Raw genomic sequence first — 21,228 nt, forward strand, 5'->3', positions numbered from 1 at the left:
AGGAAGCAGACAGAAGGAAAATCAACACATCTGAGATGTGGTGCTGGAGAAGACTACTTATGATACTGTGGACAGCCAAGAAGACAAACAAATGAGTCCTTGAACAGATCAGATCAGAGCTCTCCTTGAAATCCAAGATTATCAAGTTGAGGCTATAATACTTTGGCCACATAATGAAAAAGCATGGATCGCTAGAAAAAATAATAATGCTAGAAAAGGTAGAGGGTGGAAGAAGGAAGGGAAGACCACAGACAAAATAGATGGACTCAATCAGGGGGATTATGGGCATGGACTTGTGGACTTGAGAAGAGCAGTGGAAGATAGGGATACTTGGAGATGTCTCGTCCACATGGTCGCCAGCTGGAATCGACTCAAGGGCAGCTAACAAGAACAAATGCACAACCATCTCTCTCTTTGGAATCGCCCATTTTATTCTCAGATTTCAATTCCCCCCCCCCCAAAAAAAACCCTTTCTTTGGGCCCATTCACACTACAAAAAAAATCGGTTCCCAAACCGATTCAATCACGTGAAGTTCATACTCACCCCGAATCTCACACAAGCGAATCTGAGGCTTGCACACCCGTTCCGTGGTAAATGGCCCCTGGCGCGGTTTTTTTGAAACTGGTGCAAATACCGTTTCTTTTGAAAAACCCCGGGTCCTGGGAATGAGAACTTTGGCCTCGATCACGATCGAGGCAAATTGAGGGAGGGATTTAGGTCAGGGGGTGGGCAAAGGGCAAGGCATTTCCTCCCCTCATCGGAGGGGAGGGGGAAGAGGAAAGAGCCCTGGGAAGAAGGGCTGCTGCTGGGCAAGGAGCAGGCAGGGCTCCTGGCGCCGGGAGGAAGGGGATGCTCTCCTCCTCCTCCTCCTCCTCCTCCTCCTCCTCCTGCTGGCCCCTGCTCGCTCCAGGGCCATTCAAGGCCGCCTCTCTTGCTGGGGGACTTGGCCAACCCCAGGAGGGCACATTGCATGCCCACGGAGGCAGCCGCTTCCAGCCTGGAGCCTGGCACCCAGAGAGGGGCTCCCCCGAGAGCCAGCCTGGCAGCCAGGGGATGGCGGGAGGAGGAGGAGGGTCGCTGGCCAGGCAGCAGCAGGCCTCCAGCAGCTGAAGCAGGGAGAGAGATGCCTCTCTCTCTCTCTCTCTCTCTCTCTCTCTCTCTCTGTGTGTGTGTGTGTCAGAGGGAAAAGGGGGGTAGTCTACTTCCAGCTCCCGCAGCCTCCCCCTTGCTCTTCTCCCTCACGATCCCAAGGCTGGAAGGGATCCCCAAGGGACATCCAGTCCAACCCCCAATCAAAGCAACAACCCCCCCTTTTTTCAAGCATCCTCTTTTGACAATCTATGCACATGATTTTCGGGGTGACATGCCTGGGATGTAGGGAAATGGATGCAGGAGAAGCAGCCTCTTTTGACAATTTATGCGCATTATTTTTTTTGGGGGGGGGGGGTGACATGTCTGGGATGTAGGGAAATTCCCAATTGATCCCATGAGGTCACTCTCTCTCAGCCTCAGTGGAAGGCAATGGCAAAGTGTAAGCAGGAGGAAAGAGTTCAGCAGAGGAGGAAGCTACAATAATGTTGCAAAAGACCTCACAATCAATGTTACATTTTTAAACAATTTGTTTGGTGAGGAAAAGGAAAGCTAAAATGTTGCTTTTAAAAGCAAAAAAAAATGCATGGCAATCCCATCCTTTGCCTGGGACAGGGGCAGATCTGACCCAAAAGCCCACAGGTTTATAAAAAAGAGAGAGAGAGAGAGAGGCATCTCTCTCCCTGCTTCAGCCGCTGAAACCCCTGTGCCTGGCTCTTTAAAAAAGGAGGACACTTTCCCCGATGCCCTGCAAACGTCACCATGACGATAGCTTGATTGGCAGCGGTCACCTCACCAGCAGACACAGAATGCATTCGATTTCTAATTTGTAGTGGGCACTTGCTAACGGAGCGATTTGGGGGAGGGGCATCCAGATCAACCCAGTTCCTTCCAGGTCTTTTAGGCCAGTATGAATGGGGGCTTTGCTTTAAATTTTTGTGCTGGAAACTTAGGAGCTAAACAGACTGCCGTAATCAGGGCCGCAGCAGCCACAGCCCCAATTTGGCATTTTTCCAGTGCAAATTGCCACTCCTTTTTACCCCAGAAAAAAGGTGCCCCTTTCACTGCTGCCATGGCTCTTCTCCACTCCTGTGACGTGCGGCATCTAATCACTGCTCAGAAGGAGCGTTCTTATGCTGCCCGCCATTTGTGAAGGTGGGTGGGCGGCATGACTCCAGCTTGGGGGCAGAGTCGGGGCATGGGCATGCAGTCGCCACTCCCCAACGCCACCTCCAAGCTGGCTCTTACTGCCGGTCTGTTTTCCCCCTTAGAGTATTATTGCATAAGACTCCTCCCCTGCCACAACTGCGTTACACTTAAACATTAGCATAACACATCATAATACAACAATGGCAGGAAAGGCAGTACTTTCTAGATTTGTGGTGTTAGTAAAAATCATTGCATCTAAACACCTCCCCTGTGGAATAATAGCAGATTAGGGGCAATGTCATAACATAAGCACCAACCAAAGGTGCTATTATCCTTAAACAATTACCTGCTTCGCATGATATGGTTTTTATTGGCTCATGGTGAAGGGTCTGGAAATCATGCCCTATGAGGAACAGTTTAGGGAGCTGGGTTTCGCCTGGAGAAGAGAAGGCTAAGAGGTGATATGATATCCCTGTTTAAATATTTGAAGATATGTCATATTGTGGAGGGAGCAAGCTTGTTTTCTGTTGCCCCAGAGAACAGGACCCAGAACAATGGATGCAAGCTCCAAGAAAAGAGGGTCCACCTCAACATTAGGAGGAACTTCCTAACAGTAAGGGCTATTTGACAGTGGAACACTGTGCCTTGGACAGTGCCTTGGAGTGTAGTGGAGTCTCCTTCTTTCCAGGTCTTTAAACAGAGGCTGGATGGCCATCTGTTGGGGTTGCTTTGACTGAGAGTTCCTGCATGGCAGGATGGGGTTGGACTGGAGGGCCCTTGGGGTCCCTTCCAACTCAATGATTCTACAATTCTATGATTCTAGTGTGAAACAAATTCCAAGAACTGTAAGTAATACTACCAGTCAGACTTTTCTTTCATTTGAATCATAAGCAAAACCAATATCAGCAATTTGCTAGTTAAATCCCTTAATTAGGAATGAAGAAGTGATATTTAAACATTTCAAGACTATCCATCATTAGGAATTTGCTGTCTTACCAAAGAGGTGAGGAAGAAGGAAGTAGAAATGGCTATAACTCTCAAGCTGGTAAACAAAGTAGTACAATGTATCAGTATTTTCAATACTGTGATTGAGAAGGGGAGAGGGTCATCAAACTGGATTGAGTCAGAAACAGATTTACATAAAGGATCCTGGGCCTTAGAAACACAGAGGATACTTTGGAATGATTTCAGCATCTTCTTCAGTATTAGTAAATAAGATTTGCCATCATTTCTCCCAAATGCTGAAAGAAACATTGAGAAGTGGGGAGAGAGCGAAGTGCCACAGACCTAAGAAAGTGATTTATGAGAATTGTCCAATGACCTCCCAAACACTGAAGAGCTGGCAAACAAAGTAGCATAAAATATTTGTTCATTGAAGCCCCAATGGCACTTGATTAGTCCATTAATATGATGGGATAGTGGTGTGTACTTGAGTTGTTTGACTCTAATAATAATAATAATAATCATCATCATCATCAACCACAAACTATGATGTTCCCTTGGCTTGCCATAACAAAAACTTCATTTGAAGTTCCTGGCAGGTTCCCTTGCTCTTCCCTCTCCCCCCCCCCCCCCCGCCATAAATAAATAAGAGAGAATCTGCTGGCTGGAGCCTGGCAGTCAGGACAAGGGAGGGAAACCAGCGAGGAGACATCAAGCAGGCTTGCCCTGAGGAGGAGGAGAGGCCAGAAGTTGGAAGTAGTGGTAGAAGGAAGAGGGAGAAAGTGGCTAGGGAAAGTCACTGTTATAGGCTGGCCTTCAGGTCACCATGCATAAGAAATAACTTGAAGGCACACAACAATAACAAAGGGAATGCTACTATCATGGATTACTACTGCATTCTGTGTAATACTGTGTAAGAGTTGGGACTCAACTTGAGACTTAACTTGAAAGTATCATACAAGGACTTGAGATGCAACTTGAGACTCAGCTTGAGACTTGGAGTAAAAGACTAAAATACACTACTATCATGGGAATTTACCTCCCAGTACCAGAAAAGAGAAGGACATAAATGAATCTCAGGAGCAAGGAAGCGTATTTGAAGCAACAGTGCTGTTGGATGCACTGAAGGCAATAGAAAAATGTTTGGCCCAGCATGCCGAACAAAGCTTTTATACCTTGTAGAACCTTATTGACTTTGTGATTGTTTGGTTTAAAAATGCCACCTTGGCAGAGAGTGAAACAGATGCCTCAATATCCCACCCATTAGTTGGTGTTTTTGCTGATAGATTTAAGGCACAGGGTGCTGTCAGTCTGTAAATTGCTTTTCAGCATACACAGTAAGCACATGCCAAAGAAAACAAGCCCAAGTTTCTTATCTCAATTAATAACAGAATCCTTCTAAGGGCTCATTCCCACTTGGACATTAATTTGGTTCCTGACTCTCCCTTGCTCTGATTTGGAAAGTGATTCTAAAAGGTCCCCTGTTCCCATTATGAAGGGAGATCTTTTCCCTCCCCCATTGAAATCGCTTTTTTTTTTTTTTTTGGCACAATTCTTGTCCCCACTGCTAGTGCCACTTCAAAATCCCCCATCAATCATCTGTGATGTAAGAAGCAGCCTGGCTTGGACATGGGGGTGGGTGGGTAGAGACTGAGAGAGTGTAACCTGAGGCTGAGAGAAAGTAAGGCTGAGAGAGTGTGATGAAGAAGGGTCAGAGCAGTATGAGGAGGAGGAAGAGGAAGGCAGGAAGAGGAGGATGGCAATGGAGCAAGGCCAGGGAGGATGGAGGACAAGGCAAAGGTCCAGGGAGGAGGCAAGGGACAGAGGCAAGGGATCCAGGGAAGCTTGGAAACAGAGGACACCAGGACCCAGGAAGGCTTGGAAAAGGAGGTCACTGGGACCCAGGGAGGCTTGACATGGGACCCAGGGAGGCTTGGAAATGGAGGGCACTGGGACCAAGGGCGACTTGTGGGAAGGAGAACAGGGCATCTTTTCTTTTCTTTCTTTTCTTTTTCATTCTTTCTTTCTTTTTTCTTTTTCTTTTTGAAAATAAAATTAATCAGTGTAGCAGTAGAATGGTTTAGCACCTTTGCAAGTAGTTGCTAAACCATTCTGTCACTTCATTGATTATTATTTTTTTAAAAAAAAAAAAAGAAACAAAAGTCACACCAATAAATGAAAAGACAGCACTGGGGGAGGGGGGATATCATATCCAAAAAAATGGGGAGGGATGGTAAATACCCCTCTGCCATTAGTTCCTCCCATCCAAAATGCTGCGATTCCAATCTGTCGTTCCCACTTGTTCAACACTCTTTGAGATCGCTTCTTTTCAAAAGAACCTCTTTTAAATTAGTGGCTAGAAAAGCCAGTTCTTTTGACTTTGCCTCGCTTCATCATGACAGGATTCAATCACATCGCAACAGGAATCAGTTTCAAATAGGAACGAGGGTCATTTGCACCGAATTGCAATTTGCCCTTAGATTTGCATTGCTTTCCATATTATGATCTGTCTAATTAAAAAGCTCCAAACAGCAGAGTGTCCTCTGCCAGACATCACAGATAAACCAGATAAATCACACACAGATACATCCTCTTGGTTTCTTTTTTTCTTTTCTTTTTTAAAGAAAATGACAATAATGGTTACCAACTCAGCATCTCCACTGGATTTACTCTTGTGGACCTTTACAGGAATTGTATCCATGGCTTGTCTTTTAGGAAATGGATTTATCACAGCTGTGCTGGGACAACAATGGCTTCAAAACAAAGAGATATTGACTTGTGAGTTCCTCTTGATAAGTTTGAGCACATCCAGATTTGTGATGCAACTGCTATCCTCAGTGAACGCTCTTCTGCATCTCGTCTCCCCAGAGACATATGTGGATTCTTCCAGACAGGCAGCAATCAATATTATCAGTATGTTTTTCAACATGGCCAGCCTCTGGTCTGCCACATGGCTAAGTGTTTTCTATTGTGTGAAGATCACTAACTTTGCCAATCGTGTCCTCCTCTGGCTGAAGCCAAGAATCAATATACTTGCACCCAGACTGCTTGGAATGTCAATAGTCATTACCATCGCTCTTCTTCCACTGGTTGAATATTTTGGGCACAAAAAGTGTGGAAATCTAACAGAAACTCTGCCAGGAAGTGTCATTCACAGTGGATTTTATCACAAAAGAATATTTATTTTTATTCCTCTGATGGTCATTTATACTTGTATAAATTTCACCATAAGCATAGCTGCATCCATTCTTTTAGCTACCTCCCTTTGGAAGCACATAAAGAATTTGAAGAAGAGTGGTGCTGGAGTTACAGACCTCAGCACCCAGGTCCATATCAAAGTCATAATATTCTTGTTGTTTTATGTCTTCCTCTTCTTTCTATATTTCAGCATCATTATAACATTTGCAGTTAATAGTATCAAGTTTAGAAACCCTGAGACACTAGCTCTGAAAACCCTGACAACTACACTTCCTTCTGCACACTCCATCATATTAATATTGACTAATCAAAAACTGAAAGAAATGGCTGCTCGCGTTCTGAATATCAGACAAAGAACTTCATAAAGAGAAGAAAAGGGCAGAAGACATGCACTCTTTTTGCGTGTGTCCTCAAGAGTGCAGAGGAGTTTATCTGCCAGTGTACTGGTATTTTGTGCTTGATACCTCCTTATGGGATTTGCCGTTCCCAAGCCTAGTACTGACTGGCAACACTAGCCTTGTGTCTGTTAGGGCGTGGCTCACAGGCCAGAACAAGCCTTTTTGTGATTAGGATTGCATATACTTTATGCTTTTTAATTTCCTTTATTATCTTTTTAGCATTCCATTGCTACATATTGTTTTAATAAAATTGCTGTGTTTCCCATTTTCATCCCCCCTAAACATTTGTCTACTCACTTGCTTGTTTCAGTTTAGGGTATCACCTCCCAGTTTTTCCAAGATATATACCAACAAAACAGATATTGTTAGCTGGAGTCAGGGCAAGATTCTTTCAAGCCATAGGATCTTCAGACTTCAGGTTCTGCCAAATTTACATCATAAACTACAGGAACTTCAGACTTCTTCTTTAAATGGACATATATTAATTGTGGATGTTGCGTTATCCATTTCTGATTGTTCCCTGGAAGGTGAATGTTTGTAGGGAAAAAGGTGAAAAGGAAAAGAAAAAAACAAGACAAGATCCCTTGATCTTTTCCTTGCCTCTGCCCCAGGATTATCTTCCTTTAAGGGAAACAAAAATAACAGTAACTTTAGGTAAAATCATAAAAACCCAGAGTGCTAAGATCTAATAATACAAATATTACAGTGGACCCTTTCCTTACGTTCCGGACCCACTTACCCCCATTTAAGGGAAATTCCGCGGATTCTCAAGCCGCATTAAAAGTAATGGGGCTCATGCCAGTGATGGTGTGGTGGCGCGCGCACACTGTGGGTGTGCACACCATTAGTCTTTCCAGTGTGTGGCGCTGCTTCTTCAGAGTATGCTAAAAACCATGTATATTGTGACAGTGTATGGTGCGGATGCATTAGTATATTTGTGCCTTTTTAAAACTAATAAAACAATCAGAGCATTTAAACTAATAAATCAGTCATCCTTTGAGCATCCTGAGACATGAGTTTCTTCTACAGATTTTATTGCATGCTTCCTAGTTTCTCTTTAAAGTATGTTAATTGGTTTCTCTTAGAACATGTGATTTAGCAGCCAGCCCTTGTAAGCAAAATCTGGAAAGTGATTTAAGGCGCGGTACAGAGCGCCGAAAAACAGCGCCCTACCGGTGCCTGTTTCCTCTCCACAGGGAAGCCGCAGCCACCAAACCACGCGGCTTCCCTGCGGAGTCAAAAGAACCCGCGAAAAGCAGGTTCTTTTTATGCCACGGCTGCTGCATAACAAGTACACCACTGGTGCACTCGTTACACAAGCACCACATGCTGCTTGTGTAACAATGGCGGTGCCCATGTGTACAAGGTGCCACCATTTTGATGCCCTTATCACATGCTAGGGTTGAGGGGCATCTGGAAGCATCACCTCAAGGCAACCCTTGCACATGATTAGGGCATCAGAAAGGGCCAGTCTGTACCAGCCCAATGTCAACATGTGTTTTCTTTTTCTCTCAGAAAAGAACTTAAGGAGGACTCCAGTTCAATGATTATTATAAATGCTGTTGCTAAACTTCAGGTGTGGGCACACTTACATCGTTAGTTTGTAAATAGTGACATTTGAATAAGCAAGATTGATAATTTATTTAAGACAAAGGCCCTGTACAAACGGGCAGGAAGGGGTGGTGAGACACTGCCCCTTTCTGCCCCGTATCAGTGCTGTGGCAAATGCACACCATGGCAACAATCCAGTCTCCGCAGAGCACAAAAAGGAGTCAGTTTTTCCAGCTCCTTTTTGTGCCTGCGAAGCAGCGCCATAGGTGCCGGATGGCTTGATCATGCCCCTTAGGATGCTGCGCCAAAGGGACGTCATCATTGCGCATGCTGTATGAATGAAGCACACCAAGATGGTGCCTGGGCAGTACAGGGAAGGCTGTGAACATGGGGACACTCAGCCCTCACTCCGCCTGCAGGACGGAGCTTTTTGCCCAACTGGACCAGACCTAAATTAACTTATTTTGAAATCACAAAAATACCTAAGTTAAATATATCATACATTCTAATTTTTCAATACAACCATGAACTCATAGGACTTTATCACACGGAGGCAGGGAGAAGGAAGAAAAAGGCAAAATCCCAGGCTATCGCACAATCACAAGCCAGATTTTCAGATGACGTTGCGCTGAATCAGATATTATCCCAAGAAGAGCCAGGAATGAAAAGAGAAAAAACTATTCACAGGATATCCCGTGAATAGTCTTCCCAATATCGCGACTGAAGCATAATTGGCAGTGTTTGAAAGTTATTTGCACTTCAGTTGCGGTACTGGTGAAGACACCCAGGCATTTTAAAGGGGCAGTAAATGTGAACTTGGCCCCAGTCATGATCGGGTCATTTAGGGGGAGGGCTAAAAATCAGAGGGTGGGCAATGGGCGGAACATGTCTCCCCTCTCTAGCGGCTTCTTTTTTTAAAAAAATATTTGATAGATTATGCAAATGCAACATGCTCCAGGGAAGGAATCCTCTCAGCTCCCTCTCTAGGCCCCCAGCTCCTACCCAACGTCTTATCCTCTGCTAATGGAATACTGAAATCCGTAGCCAGCTTATGAAAAAGCATGGCAGTTTACCACAGTTCTAGGTACTGAAAAACCATCCAGAAATTGAATTGAGAAATGGACTGCACACGAGATTGCATACTGATCATGTCTTGGAGTGAAAAAGGTGATGAATCAATCCAAATTTCCCTGGGGCAGTCCCTTGGCACCTCTCCCAATCGTGACGCTCTCAGAATGGCACTTTGAGGTTTTGAAAATGTCCTGCATTCCTCTTCAATTTTTGTAGCAACTATCTCAGGTAACTCCTTAGCAGATTTCATTTCTGTTTGCAACCCAGGTCCCATTATGGGAATACAATTTTTTTTTTATCAAACCCCTCCCTAATGTATGCAGCAACCAATTTGTCTGGTTAACAGGCCAGCAGGGGCAATATTATTTCAAGGCATACCGAGGTATATGGCAAGCCACCCATCCCCACTTGCCTGGTCAACTACAATACTTAGAATCATAGAGTTGGAAGAGCCCACAAAGGCCATCTAGTCTAACCCCTGCTGACATGCAGGAACTCACACTCAAAGCACTCCCTGTGACAGATGTCCATCCAGCTTCTATTTAAAGACTTCCAAAGAAGGAGACTCCACCACTCGTTCCACTGACAAACTTTCCTTCTCATGGGAGATTGGTGCCACTGGAGTGGGACGCAGCCTCCTTCCTGCTGATGGCTTTGAAGATGGGTCGTGAGAGGCCTGAGATAGCTTTCGCAGCCATGCTCCTATTTACAGCAGGTGCATTGGCACTTCCCCTTGTTAAATTCCCAGCCCGTCAGTCTGTGTCTTATTCCTACCAATTCACCAAAATGATCTGAAATTCTCACCCCTTCCCCTATGTGAGGCCCAACAATAGCCAACTACAGTTTATCATACAAAAGTTCCCGTATAGCTAGGGTTGCCATTCATCAGGACCTCCAAACCGGGACAAATGTAGGACAAAATGTTCAAATGTAGGACACATTTTTTGTGTCCTACATTTGAATAGGAGCCTCGGAGGCTTTCCCTCTCGGTCTGGGCCCCGCCCTCGGCAGGGGCGGAGCCCAGGCGGGGAGGGACTCATCCCCTTCAGGGAGGCTTTCCCTATGGGCCTGGGCCCCGCCCTTGGCGGGGGCGGAGCCCAAGCAGAGAGGGACTCCTCCCCTTCAGGGAGGCTTTCCCTATGGGCCTGGGCCCCGTCCTTGGCGGGGGCGGAGCGCAAGCGGAGAGGGACTCCTCCCCTTCAGGGAGGCTTTCCCTGCAGGCCTGGGCCCAAGCAGCAAGGGAAAGCCTCCCTGAGCTTGCCATATCTCGCCCGGGAGCAGGGGCAATCCCGGGGGCGGGGCCAAACTAGGGCGGGACCGTGCAGCCCCGCCCCAAACCGGGAAAGTCCCACCCCCAGGCGGGATATGGCAAGCATACGTATAGCCCCTGTGTTCTGCAAAGCACTCTTGCAGAATCCTATTCCATGCTCCATGGCAGCTGCCACTTCCTCCTGTGCTCCTGCCTTGAGCACATTCCCAGATGATTAGAGATGAGCCAGACCCTTTCTGGATAAGCTACTTGGACTAGTCCCCCCAAAAATGTGTATAGAGTTACAAACATAATAATTGTAATTATTCAGGGTCATTACTTTTCTTACTCCTAACGTGCACTGGGATTAAAGAAAAACTCTGGCTACTCTTTCAGAAATAAACGGAGATGATTCTTCAAGGCAGTAGGAAGGAATATTTAGGAAAGACCTTCCAGAAAAAGCTGTTAAGAGAGAAGAGATTAACCATTTTCTGCCATGGTTATTCAAAACACTGATGCAGAAGAACATTTTCAACTTTTCCCAGTACTCCTGCTCCTCACAAGCATTTTCACTCATTAGTGAATGACACCCTCATCACATTCTAGGGTTGCCTTGGGGCGGAGAGCCCACATGCCCCGCAACCCTAGCACGTGACAATGGCATCATTGCTGTGCGGCACCATATAGATGGTGTACATAGCGATGACATCACTGCTGCGCTACTTCCAAATGCTGCTTGTGGTGGCACAAAAAGGAGCCACTTTTTAGCGCTCCTTTTTTACTGCATAGCAGCACAACACAATTTGGTTGCTGTGGCGCTGCTGCGCAGCAACAAAAGGCGGCCCCCAGCCTGCACTTTCAGGCCCGTCTGTTCTGGGCCCTTGATTTAATAAATCAACCTTTTAATAATAGTAACAGTAACAAAGAGCATAATGTATAACAAGGTTAGGCACAAGTAATTTGTGCAGTTCTCTGCCTCAGGTGCCAGGATCTCACCAACCTTTGCTATTGTGTATCTTTGCCATTTTCTCATCTGTCTCAGAAAGCAAAATATTCTGGACTGGTCCTGATGTGGCACCTAGAATACTAGACATCAGAAAACTTCATCTACACTACATGCCAGAAAAAGTGTTGACGGGAAAGAGGAAAATGGGGCCACCCGAACTTACCGGCCCAGCCCGTTTGCTGGGGAAGGGGAGGGCCCTTTAGGGCGAAGTTCCTGGTGGCGCAGGTGGCTTGGATCCCACACAGCAACATCTGTCTCTCTGGAGGGAAGCGCACCAGTGGGCAGGCCCACACAGGGCATCCCATTGGGTGCTTGGGACACTTCCGGGGACTCCAACTCCCAGGATTCTTGGGAGTGGAGCAGAAGTGGACCCCACTGGCTGGGGGCTGCTGTCCTGGGATTGGCCGGGAGGCCCAGGAGGGCAGCATCTCTTGGTCTCCTGGCCTGTCATTGGCCACTGGGCCTATCTAGGGATCGACGCCATTTTTGAACCTGGCTTCCCACCCTCCCTCCCATGCTTTAGGGTCGATGACGCGCTGTTACAACTTTCTAGGGAGAGGTAGCATAGGTCTTGGATCTTAAGGGCATGGTTTCCTGTGCTGCGGAGTACTGGGTCAGAAGTCCTTCAGGGATCCAGGGGTACTGAGGGAGAGTGATGTTACCAATGCAGGGGCAACATCGATTCAGCGTTCCCCAGTGAGAAGGGTGGAAAATGTGCATATGCGCATATGCACATATCCAGCTGGGCGTGGTAACACACATTAGGTCGGTTACCCCTCTGTCATCCCGAGGCCTGGCCATGGCCAGGTGATTCGGTTCATTGATCAACACAGGTTGGTGAAGGACAGGTCCAAGCCTTATGCTTTTTGGGCCAACCCTCCCCCTGTTTTATGTAGTCAATAAAGTTGTGGCCTTTTCTGCCAATTGGGTGTCCTGTCTTCATTCTTCTCCTCCTCTTCCCCCATCCCCAGCAATCATATTTCTTGAGGGCAGCTATGTCAGTCTGTTAAAGTCAAAACAATAAAATCTGGATTCAAAACCAAAGCATGCATCTCCCCCCTGGCAGGCTTAATCCTCGGGTACAAACATGTTTCATTTTCTTTTCCTGTTTCATTAACTGATATAAGTTTTTCTTTTTTTTAATAAACTTTATTAAGGTAATATTTAAAAAAACATATATCACAAAACAGGAAAAACAGGAAATTGATACAAACAAATATTCAAATACCTATCTACCTACATACCTATATACTACAAATAATATAAAATATATAGACCTTAAGACATCACACAGAAAGAGCTTTCTGAGCTCTGTTTTGATATTTCAGTTATTAACTTATTCTCCAAGTGCCTATAAGTTATTAAATCTCTATTAAATCCCCACAAGCTTAACTAAACTACTCAAGTGAGTAAATATAAACCTTCCTGAATCATTCAGTACTGCAAAGTATAATATTATAGCATTAAATTAAAAGAGCGGTTAAATAATAACCTTCTTGCCTGTTTCTTTATACAGGAAGTCTATCAGCAGTTTCCAGTCTTCTTTGTGTTCATGGCAAGAATATTATCTCATCAAACAGGTAAGTTTATCTATTTCAATGCATTCTATAAGTTTATCATACCATTCATTTATATCAGGATATTCTCTGCCTTTCCTTTTATGTACATATACAATCCAAGCTGTTACAGTTAAATAAAATAAAATCTTCCCATATTTATTTTTCTAATGTCTCATTATTGACCATACTTAATAAATAAAACTTAGTGTCCATATTTATTTTGCAGTTAAGTATATTTCTAACTGAACTATGAATTTCTTGCCACTAAATTTTTTGCTACTCTACAGCGCCACCACATTTGGTGGAACAAGCCAATTTGTTAGAAGCATTTCCAGCATGTATTGCTGGTTCCTTTAAACATTTTTGCCAATCTAACCAGTGTCAAATACCATCTACTATACATTTTATGTACATTTTCTTTTACGTCGTAATTTAAAGAATAGTTTAGCCTCTTGCTCCGCAATTTCTCCCACTGGTCTAACAATATTTTGTTTGAGTTCCCGGGATCATTTTACCATACAATCCTTGATGGTTTCTTGTTCTGAGTCCCATTTCAAAAAAAGTTATTGGACAAAGGTATTTTATGGGTTTTTTTTGTTTTGTTTTGTTTTGCAAATAAAATATTCTCAAACTCTTGTTCTGCCTTTCCAATATTCAGGGTATTATTATATTTAATAAATCTTTGTCTTAATTGCCTATGTAGAAACCATCCAGAACAATATCCTTCATCTTCCAGTTCCTCTTGAGTTTTAGTCCTCATTTTTTTTTGTATTTTCACCCATTTTGATCAGTTCTTGGTATGTTAGCCATTTATCCTCACACATCATCTCTCTTTTATGGAAAGCCTCATTGGGTAAAGTCCAATTAGGTATCTGTCTAATATCTTTGGTTTATACTTTAACCAAACTCTCATCAAAACCTAACAAAATGATTAACAAAATCAAAGATATGCATGCAACCCAAATCTATTATCAACTCCTTCTAAATTTAATAATCTTTTGTTTTGGAGTTTAATGCACTCTAACAACCAGTCAAAGTAGCATGCTTCATAATAGATATTCAGATTGGGTAACTGTTAACTGATTTAAGTTTTTCAAACAAAGCTAAAAACAGTGAATGAGCCAATGAGTATTATCTATTTTTTGATGCCATGGCAATTATTCATTCAACTTCTTGTGTTAGAGTCATTTACATATGGAGGTATCTGAATGAATGATTACAGAATTACCAGACTGCATCTGGGATTTAAGAGGAGTCTTTCAACACATCCCAGGAATAGAGGTGTGTGGAAGGGGTAGCCTATGATTCTCGTTCAAGCATCTATCCTGCATTTTCAAGGCAATCCAAAGATCAAGATGGATGGATGGATTATCCACATTCTTTTTTGATGGTTAGCAGTCTCCCCATTTCAGAAGTTTACTCTTGAGGACACACACACACACAAACACACAGTGCATATCAGCTGCCCTTTTCTCCTCTTTATGAAGTTCTTTGTCTAATATTCAGAATGTGAGCAGCCATTTCTTTCAATTTAGGATTGGTCAGTATTAATATGATGGAGTGTGCACAAGGAAAGGTAGCTGCCAAGATGTCCAAAACTTGTTTTGCAGTAGTTCCATACTTCACAACTTTACTTACAAATAATATCATGCTACTGAAATATAGAAAGTAGAAGAAGACATAACACAGCAATAGCATTATGACATTGATATGGACCTGAGTGCTGAGGTCTTTATCACCAACACCACTCTTCTTCAAATTTCTTGTGTGTTTCCATAGTGAGGCAAGTAAAATAATTGATGCAGTTATGCTTATGGTGAAATTTATGGAAGTATAAGTGAGCTGCAGAGGAAGAAAAATATAGAGAGTTTTGTGTAAATCCCCTCTTGGGTTGGCACATCCAGGTGGAGTCAATGTTAAATTGTCCCACTTTTTGTGTCCAAAATATTCAACCAGTGGAAGAAGAAAGAAGATACTGGAAACGACCATTGACCATCCAAGTAGTCTCAGTGCAAGCATGTTGATTCTTTGCTTTAGCCAATGGAAGACACGGTTAGCAAAGTTAGTGACCTTCACACAGTAGAAAACACTTAGCCATGTGGCAGACCAGAGGCTGAGCATGTTGAAAAAGATCCAGACAATATAAAGATATGCCTGTTTATAAGAACAGGTCTCAGAGGAGATGAGATACAGAAGAATGTACGCTGAAGAATGCAGTTCCATCACAAATCTGGATGTACTCAAACTAATCAAGAGGACATCACAGGTCAACATCTTTCTGTTTCGAAGCCATTGATGCCCCTCTACAACTGTGATAAATCCATTTCCCAAAAGGGAAGCTATGCTTACAGTTCCTGTAATGATGGTTATGAGTATATCCACTGGAGACTTTGAGCTGATCATTTTCTTTTAAAATTAAAAAAAACACGAGAGGATATCCTTGTGTGTGATTTGCCTGGTTTATCTGTGATGTTTGGCAGAGGAAACTCTGCTACCTGGAGCTTTTTATATAGACAGTTTGTGATATGGAAAGCAATGCAAATTTTAGGAGGGTTCTGTTACTAATGAGATAAGCATCTCATTGAGCTTGTTTTCTTTGGCATGTGCTTAGCGTGCCTTTCTGATGTCTAGTGTAGATGGAATTGGTAGTGTTCTAGGTGTCACATCAGGACAAGCCCAAGATATTTTGCTGAAGAGCAGCTTATAAACTGACAGCAACCTGACCAAAGCAGAATAGAGTGATATTGTTACTTCCCTTGATCAGCAAAAGCACCAATTAAAAGGTGGGATATTGAGGCATCTGATTCACTCTCTGCCTAGATAGTGTTTTTAAGCCAAACAATTACAAAGTCAATAAGGTTCTACATGGAATGCTGGGTCCACCATTTTTGTATTGCCTTCAGTACATGCAAAGGACTGCCGCTTTAAATAAACTCCCTTGCTTTTGACATTGATGTCCATCCCTTTTCTGATACCGGGAGGTAAAATCCTATGACAGTGATGTATTTAAGTTTTTTATTCCAAATCTTAAGTCAAATCTCAAGTCGAGCCTCAAATCTTACTCAGTATTACAAAGAATGGAGTAGTAATCCAAGACAATAGCCTTTCTTTTGTTGTTGTTGTATGCCTTCAAGTCATTTCTGATTTATGGCAACTCTAAGATGATCTTAACAAAATGAATTTCAACAGGGAGAAATGTACAGTACTCCACTTAGGAAGAAAAAAAATCAAATTCACAGATAAATGATGGGGAACACTTGACTTGACAACAGTACTTGTGAAAGTGCTCTAGGAGGCCTAGTAGACAACAAGTTCAGCATGAGTCAACAGTGTGAAGATGCAACTAAAAAGGCCAATTCAATTCTAGGCTGCATCAGTAGAAGTGTCTAGATCAAGGGAAGTAACGATATCACTCTATTCTGCTTTGGTCAGGCCTCACCAGTTCTGAGCACCACAATTCAAAAAGGATGTTGAGAAGTTGCAGCGTGTCCAAAGGAGGGCAAACAAAATGGTGAAAGGTCTGGAAACCATTAAGTCCTAAGAGGAGTGACTTAGGGAGCTGGGTGCATTTAAACTGGAGAAGAAAATGTTTGTGATAGCCCTGCTTAAATATTTGAAGAGATGCCATATTGAGGCTGGAGCAAGCTTGTTTTCTGCTGCTCCAGAGAATAGGACTCAGAGCAATGGGTGCAAACTACAGGAAAAGATATTCCACCTCAACATTAGGGAGAACCTCCTGACAGTAAGAGCACGCACACGCAAGAATGGAAAACACTCCTTTGGAGTGTGGTAGAGTCTCCTTCTTTGAAGGTTTTAAACAGAGGCTGGATGGCCATCTGTCGGGTGTGCTTTGATTGTGATTTCCTGCATGGTAGGTTGGACTGGGTGGCCCTTGAGGTCTCTTCCAACTCTGTGATTCTATGATTCAACAATTCTATCACAGTCTCTTTCTCTAGCTACTTTCCTTCTCTTTTTTCTACCAGTACCTCCAACTTCCAGCCTCTGCTTCTCTCTTTCCTTCTCCACAGCCCAAGCCACCTTGTTAGCTCCTTGCCAGTATCTCTCCCTTCTCCTAACTACCTGGCTCCAGCTGACAGACCCTTTCTTATTTAATTTTTGGGAGGTGGGGAAGGAAGGAGAGGGAGAGGAATGGAATCTGCCAGAAGTTTGAAATGAAGCTGTTGTCATGACAAACGAAGGGAACATCAGGGCTTTGACTGGACTGTGGTTAGAGATGTCAGTGTGCATGTGTATGCATGTCTTTGTAGATGAGAGGAACATAGGGGATATTCAGACTTTTTTAGTGCATCTAAGTAAATAATCTCTCTCACTCATTCCAGGTTTTTTGTTCATACTAAAATTTTGGATTAGAAACACATCTCTGCACATCTCTGAGAGTTCTGTTGCTCGCATGTGTCAGCACTGCAAAGAAAGATGGATCGATGATGTGGATGTATTGGAAGCCCGTTCAAGGCATGAAGAGTTTTATCCCAGTTAATCCCAGATCTATTTGCATTGGTGATTCATACAGAAATGTGAATCTTTTAGAAAAACTGGGGGGGGGGGGGGGACCCAAGATCGATTATCCAAGATTAAGCGGGTTTTTTGGCAGCCTCCTCCCCCCCAAAAAAAACCCTTAATCAGTTGTATTCAAAATGCATTTCAACAATAAAATCATCCCGCATTTGTATTTTTTTCCTACTTTTAAATTCGTGTTTTTTAGTGGGATTTGTCTAGTGCGATAAGGCTCCATGTCACATTAGCTTTTCACAATGACACCCCTGGGCTAGATGGCATTTGTTGTGTAAAGGGCTGGCAGGATGGCGGCAGCCTCCCCCACTCACTCACACAAAAGTGTATGGTCAATTACACACTTAATAATTGTAATTATCAGAGTCAGAGATTAAAGGAGATTGGTCTTCAAGGCAGTAGGAAGCAATATTTAGGAAAGAGTTTCCAGAAAAAGCTGTTAAGAGAGGAGACATTAACCATTCTTTGCAATTATACAAAAGACTGTTTAGAAGAACATTGTCAACTTTTCCCAGTAATTCTACATAATAGAAAGTGAATGAGCAAATAAGTATTATATATTTTTCCATGCCTTGGCAATTATTCCATTTGCTTACTTCTGTTAGAGTCATTTACATATGGAGATAACTGAATAAATGATTACAGATTTACAGGAATGGTGTGTTGAAGAGGTGCTTTCAACACATGCCAGGAACAGAGGTGTGTGGAAGGGGAAGCCTATGATTCCGCCCATGGAAAGGTCTATCCTGCATTTTGAAGATAGTCGAGAGATCAAGATGGATGGATTTTCCCATTTTTTTCTTGATAGTTAGCAGTCCCCCCGTTCTAAAAGCTTACTCTTGAGGACACACACATGTGGGCACACGCACACAAAGAGTGCATGTCTGCTGCCCTTTCTTCTTCTTTATGAAGCTCTTTGTCTGATATTCAGAATGTGAGCAGCCATTTCTTTCAGTTTGGGATTGGTCAGTATTAATATGATGGAGTGTGCACAAGGAAAGGTAGCTGCCAAGATGTTCAAAACTTGTTTTGCAGTAGTTCCAAACTTTACAACTGTACTTACAAATATTATTATGCTACTGAAATATAGAAAGTAGAAGAAGACATAACACAGCAATAGCATTATGACATTGATATGGACCTGAGTGCTGAGGTCTTTATTACCAACACCACTCTTCTTCAAATTTCTTGTGTGTTTCCATAGTGAGGCAAGTAAAATAATTGATGCAGTTATGCTTATGGTGAAATTTATGGAAGTATAAGTGAGCTGCAGAGGAAGAAAAATAATGAATGCTTTGTATGCAACCTCACTTGGGGTGGCACATGCTGGTGGAGTCCCTGTTAGATTGCCCCAATTTTTGTGTCCAAAATATTCAACCAGTGGAAGAGGAAAGAAGATACTGGAAACGACCATTGACCATCCAAGTAGTCTGGGTGCAAGCATGTTGATTCTTTGCTTTAGCCAGTGGAAGGCACGGTTGGCCAAGTTAGTGACCTTCACACAGTAGAAAACACTTAGCCATGTGGCAGACCAGAGGCTGAGCATGTTGAAAAAGATCCAGACAATATAAAGATCCGCCTGTTTATAAGAACAGGTCTCAGAGGAGATGAGATACAGAAGACCACTCACTGAAGAATGCAGTTCCATCACAAATCTGGATGTACTCAAACTAATCAAGAGGACATCACAGGTCAACATCTTTCTGTTTCGAAGCCATTGATGCCCCTCTGCAACTGTGATAAATCCATTTCCAAAAAGGGAAGCTATTCTTACAGTTCCTGTAATGATGGTTAAGATTATATCCACTGGAGACTTTGAGCTGATAACCATTTTTGACATTTTCTTTTAAAAGAAAAAAAACCGAGAGGATATCCCTGTGTGATTTGCCTGGTTTATCTGTGATATTTAGCAGAGGAAACTCTGCTACCTGGAGCTTTTTATATAGACAGATTGTGATATGGAAAGCAATGCAAATTTTAGGAGGGTTCTGTTACTAATGAGATAAGCATCTCATTGAGCTTGTTTTCTTTGGCATGTGCTTAGTGTGCTTTTCTGATGTCTAGTGTAGATGGAATTTGTAGTGTTCTAGATGTCACATCAGGACCAGTCCAACATATTTTGCTGAAAAGCAGCTTATAGACCGACAGCAACCTGTCTATCCTGCATTTTCAAGTTAGTCCAGAGATCAAGATTTTCCAAATTTTTTCTTGATAGTTAGCAGTCTTCCTCTTTTAAAAGCTGTGTCTTGAGGACACAGATATGTGGGAGTGCGCATGTGCACACACACAAAGAGTGCATGTCATCTGCCCTTTCCTCTTCTTTATGAAGCTCTTTGTCTGATATTCAGAATGTGAGCAGCCATTTCTTTCAATTTAGGATTGGTCAATATTAATATGATGGAATGTGCACAAGGAAATGTAGTTGCCAAGATGTCCGCAACTAGTCTTTCAGTACCTTCAAACTTGACAACATCACTTGCAATAATTGTTATACTAACCAAATATACAAGATAGAAGAAGACATAAAACAACATTGGTATTATGACATTGACATGGACATGAGTCCTCGCATCTTTACCCCCAACACCACTCTTCTTCAGATTCTTTGTGTGCTTCCAGAGTGAGGTGAGCAAAAGAGTGCATGCAGGTGTACTTATGCTGAAATTTATGGAAGAGAACATGACATGCAAAGGAAGATAATTAACGAATCTGCTATTATATATCTCACTTTGGTTTGCTCTTCCAGGCAGAGGTTCTGATAGATTGCCCCGCTTTTGGTATCCAAGATATTCCACCACTGAAGGAAGAGAGATGATACTGGAAATAACTACTGACATTCCAAGCAGTCTGGGTGCAAGCATGTTGATTCTTGGCTTCAGCCAGAGGAAGACATGGTTGGCAAAGTTAGTTACCTTGATGCAATAAAAAACACTTAGCCATGTGGCACACCACAGGCTAGCCAGGTTGGAAAACATCCAGATAACATTTAAAACTTGCTGTCTGGAAGAACCTGCATGTGTCTCTGGGGAGATGAGATAGAGAAGAATGTTCACTGAAGATGACAGCTGCATAACAAATCTGGATGTGCTCAAACTAGTCAAGAGGAAATCACAGGGTAACATCTTTCTGTTTCGAAGCCATTGGTACCCCTGCACAACTGTGATGAATCCATTTCCTGAAAGGGAAAATATATACACAGTTCCTATAACAATCCAAATAAGTATACTAAGTGAAGAAGTTGTACTGATGTCCATTCTTGTAACTTACTAGAAGAAGCAAAGGTCAGAGATGATGTATTTGCTGGTTTATCTGCGAAGTCTGGAAGAAAAAACCCTGCTATTTGGGACATTTTAAATAGACAGATCATACTATGAAAAGCAATGCAAATCTTAGGATGATTCTATTATTAATGATCCAGTCAAGTGTCATTGGGGCTTTTGTGCATTGATATTTTATATCACTTTGTTTACCAGCTTTTCAGTGAT

The 21,228-nt window shown here is 43.0% G+C and overlaps 4 protein-coding genes across 4 annotated transcripts; 1 reads left to right on the forward strand and 3 right to left on the reverse strand.

The window, feature by feature from the left end:
* The first annotated feature begins 5,808 nt into the window (after nucleotides 1-5,808).
* Nucleotides 5,809-6,744, forward strand: LOC149323417 (taste receptor type 2 member 10-like). Its single transcript, XM_089511182.1, has one exon. The coding sequence runs from the start codon at nucleotides 5,809-5,811 to the stop codon at nucleotides 6,742-6,744; it is 936 nt and encodes a 311-aa protein (XP_089367308.1).
* Nucleotides 6,745-14,692: 7,948 nt separating this feature from the next.
* On the reverse strand, nucleotides 14,693-15,616 carry LOC149323418 (taste receptor type 2 member 143-like). Its single transcript, XM_089511194.1, has one exon. The coding sequence runs from the start codon at nucleotides 15,614-15,616 to the stop codon at nucleotides 14,693-14,695; it is 924 nt and encodes a 307-aa protein (XP_089367320.1).
* Nucleotides 15,617-18,647: 3,031 nt separating this feature from the next.
* On the reverse strand, nucleotides 18,648-19,574 carry LOC149323419 (taste receptor type 2 member 8-like). Its single transcript, XM_089511209.1, has one exon. It carries the CDS (start codon nucleotides 19,572-19,574, stop codon nucleotides 18,648-18,650), a length of 927 nt encoding a protein of 308 aa, XP_089367335.1.
* Nucleotides 19,575-20,064: 490 nt separating this feature from the next.
* On the reverse strand, nucleotides 20,065-20,997 carry LOC149323420 (taste receptor type 2 member 8-like). Its single transcript, XM_089511223.1, has one exon. The coding sequence runs from the start codon at nucleotides 20,995-20,997 to the stop codon at nucleotides 20,065-20,067; it is 933 nt and encodes a 310-aa protein (XP_089367349.1).
* Between the last annotated feature and the right edge of the window lie 231 nt (nucleotides 20,998-21,228).

This window comes from Sceloporus occidentalis, unplaced genomic scaffold, assembly GCF_023333645.1.
Source record: "Sceloporus occidentalis isolate IW3139 unplaced genomic scaffold, rSceOcc1.0.p SCAF_1, whole genome shotgun sequence".
NCBI classification, from domain to species: Eukaryota; Metazoa; Chordata; class Lepidosauria; order Squamata; family Phrynosomatidae; genus Sceloporus; species Sceloporus occidentalis.

What these genes read in the sequence shown, in the direction of transcription:
- LOC149323420 (XM_089511223.1), bottom strand. Translation starts at nt 20,997, where the DNA reads ATGGACATCAGTACAACTTCTTCACTTAGTATACTTATTTGGATTGTT.
- LOC149323418 (XM_089511194.1), bottom strand. Translation starts at nt 15,616, where the DNA reads ATGATCAGCTCAAAGTCTCCAGTGGATATACTCATAACCATCATTACA.
- LOC149323417 (XM_089511182.1), top strand. Translation starts at nt 5,809, where the DNA reads ATGACAATAATGGTTACCAACTCAGCATCTCCACTGGATTTACTCTTG.
- LOC149323419 (XM_089511209.1), bottom strand. Translation starts at nt 19,574, where the DNA reads ATGGTTATCAGCTCAAAGTCTCCAGTGGATATAATCTTAACCATCATT.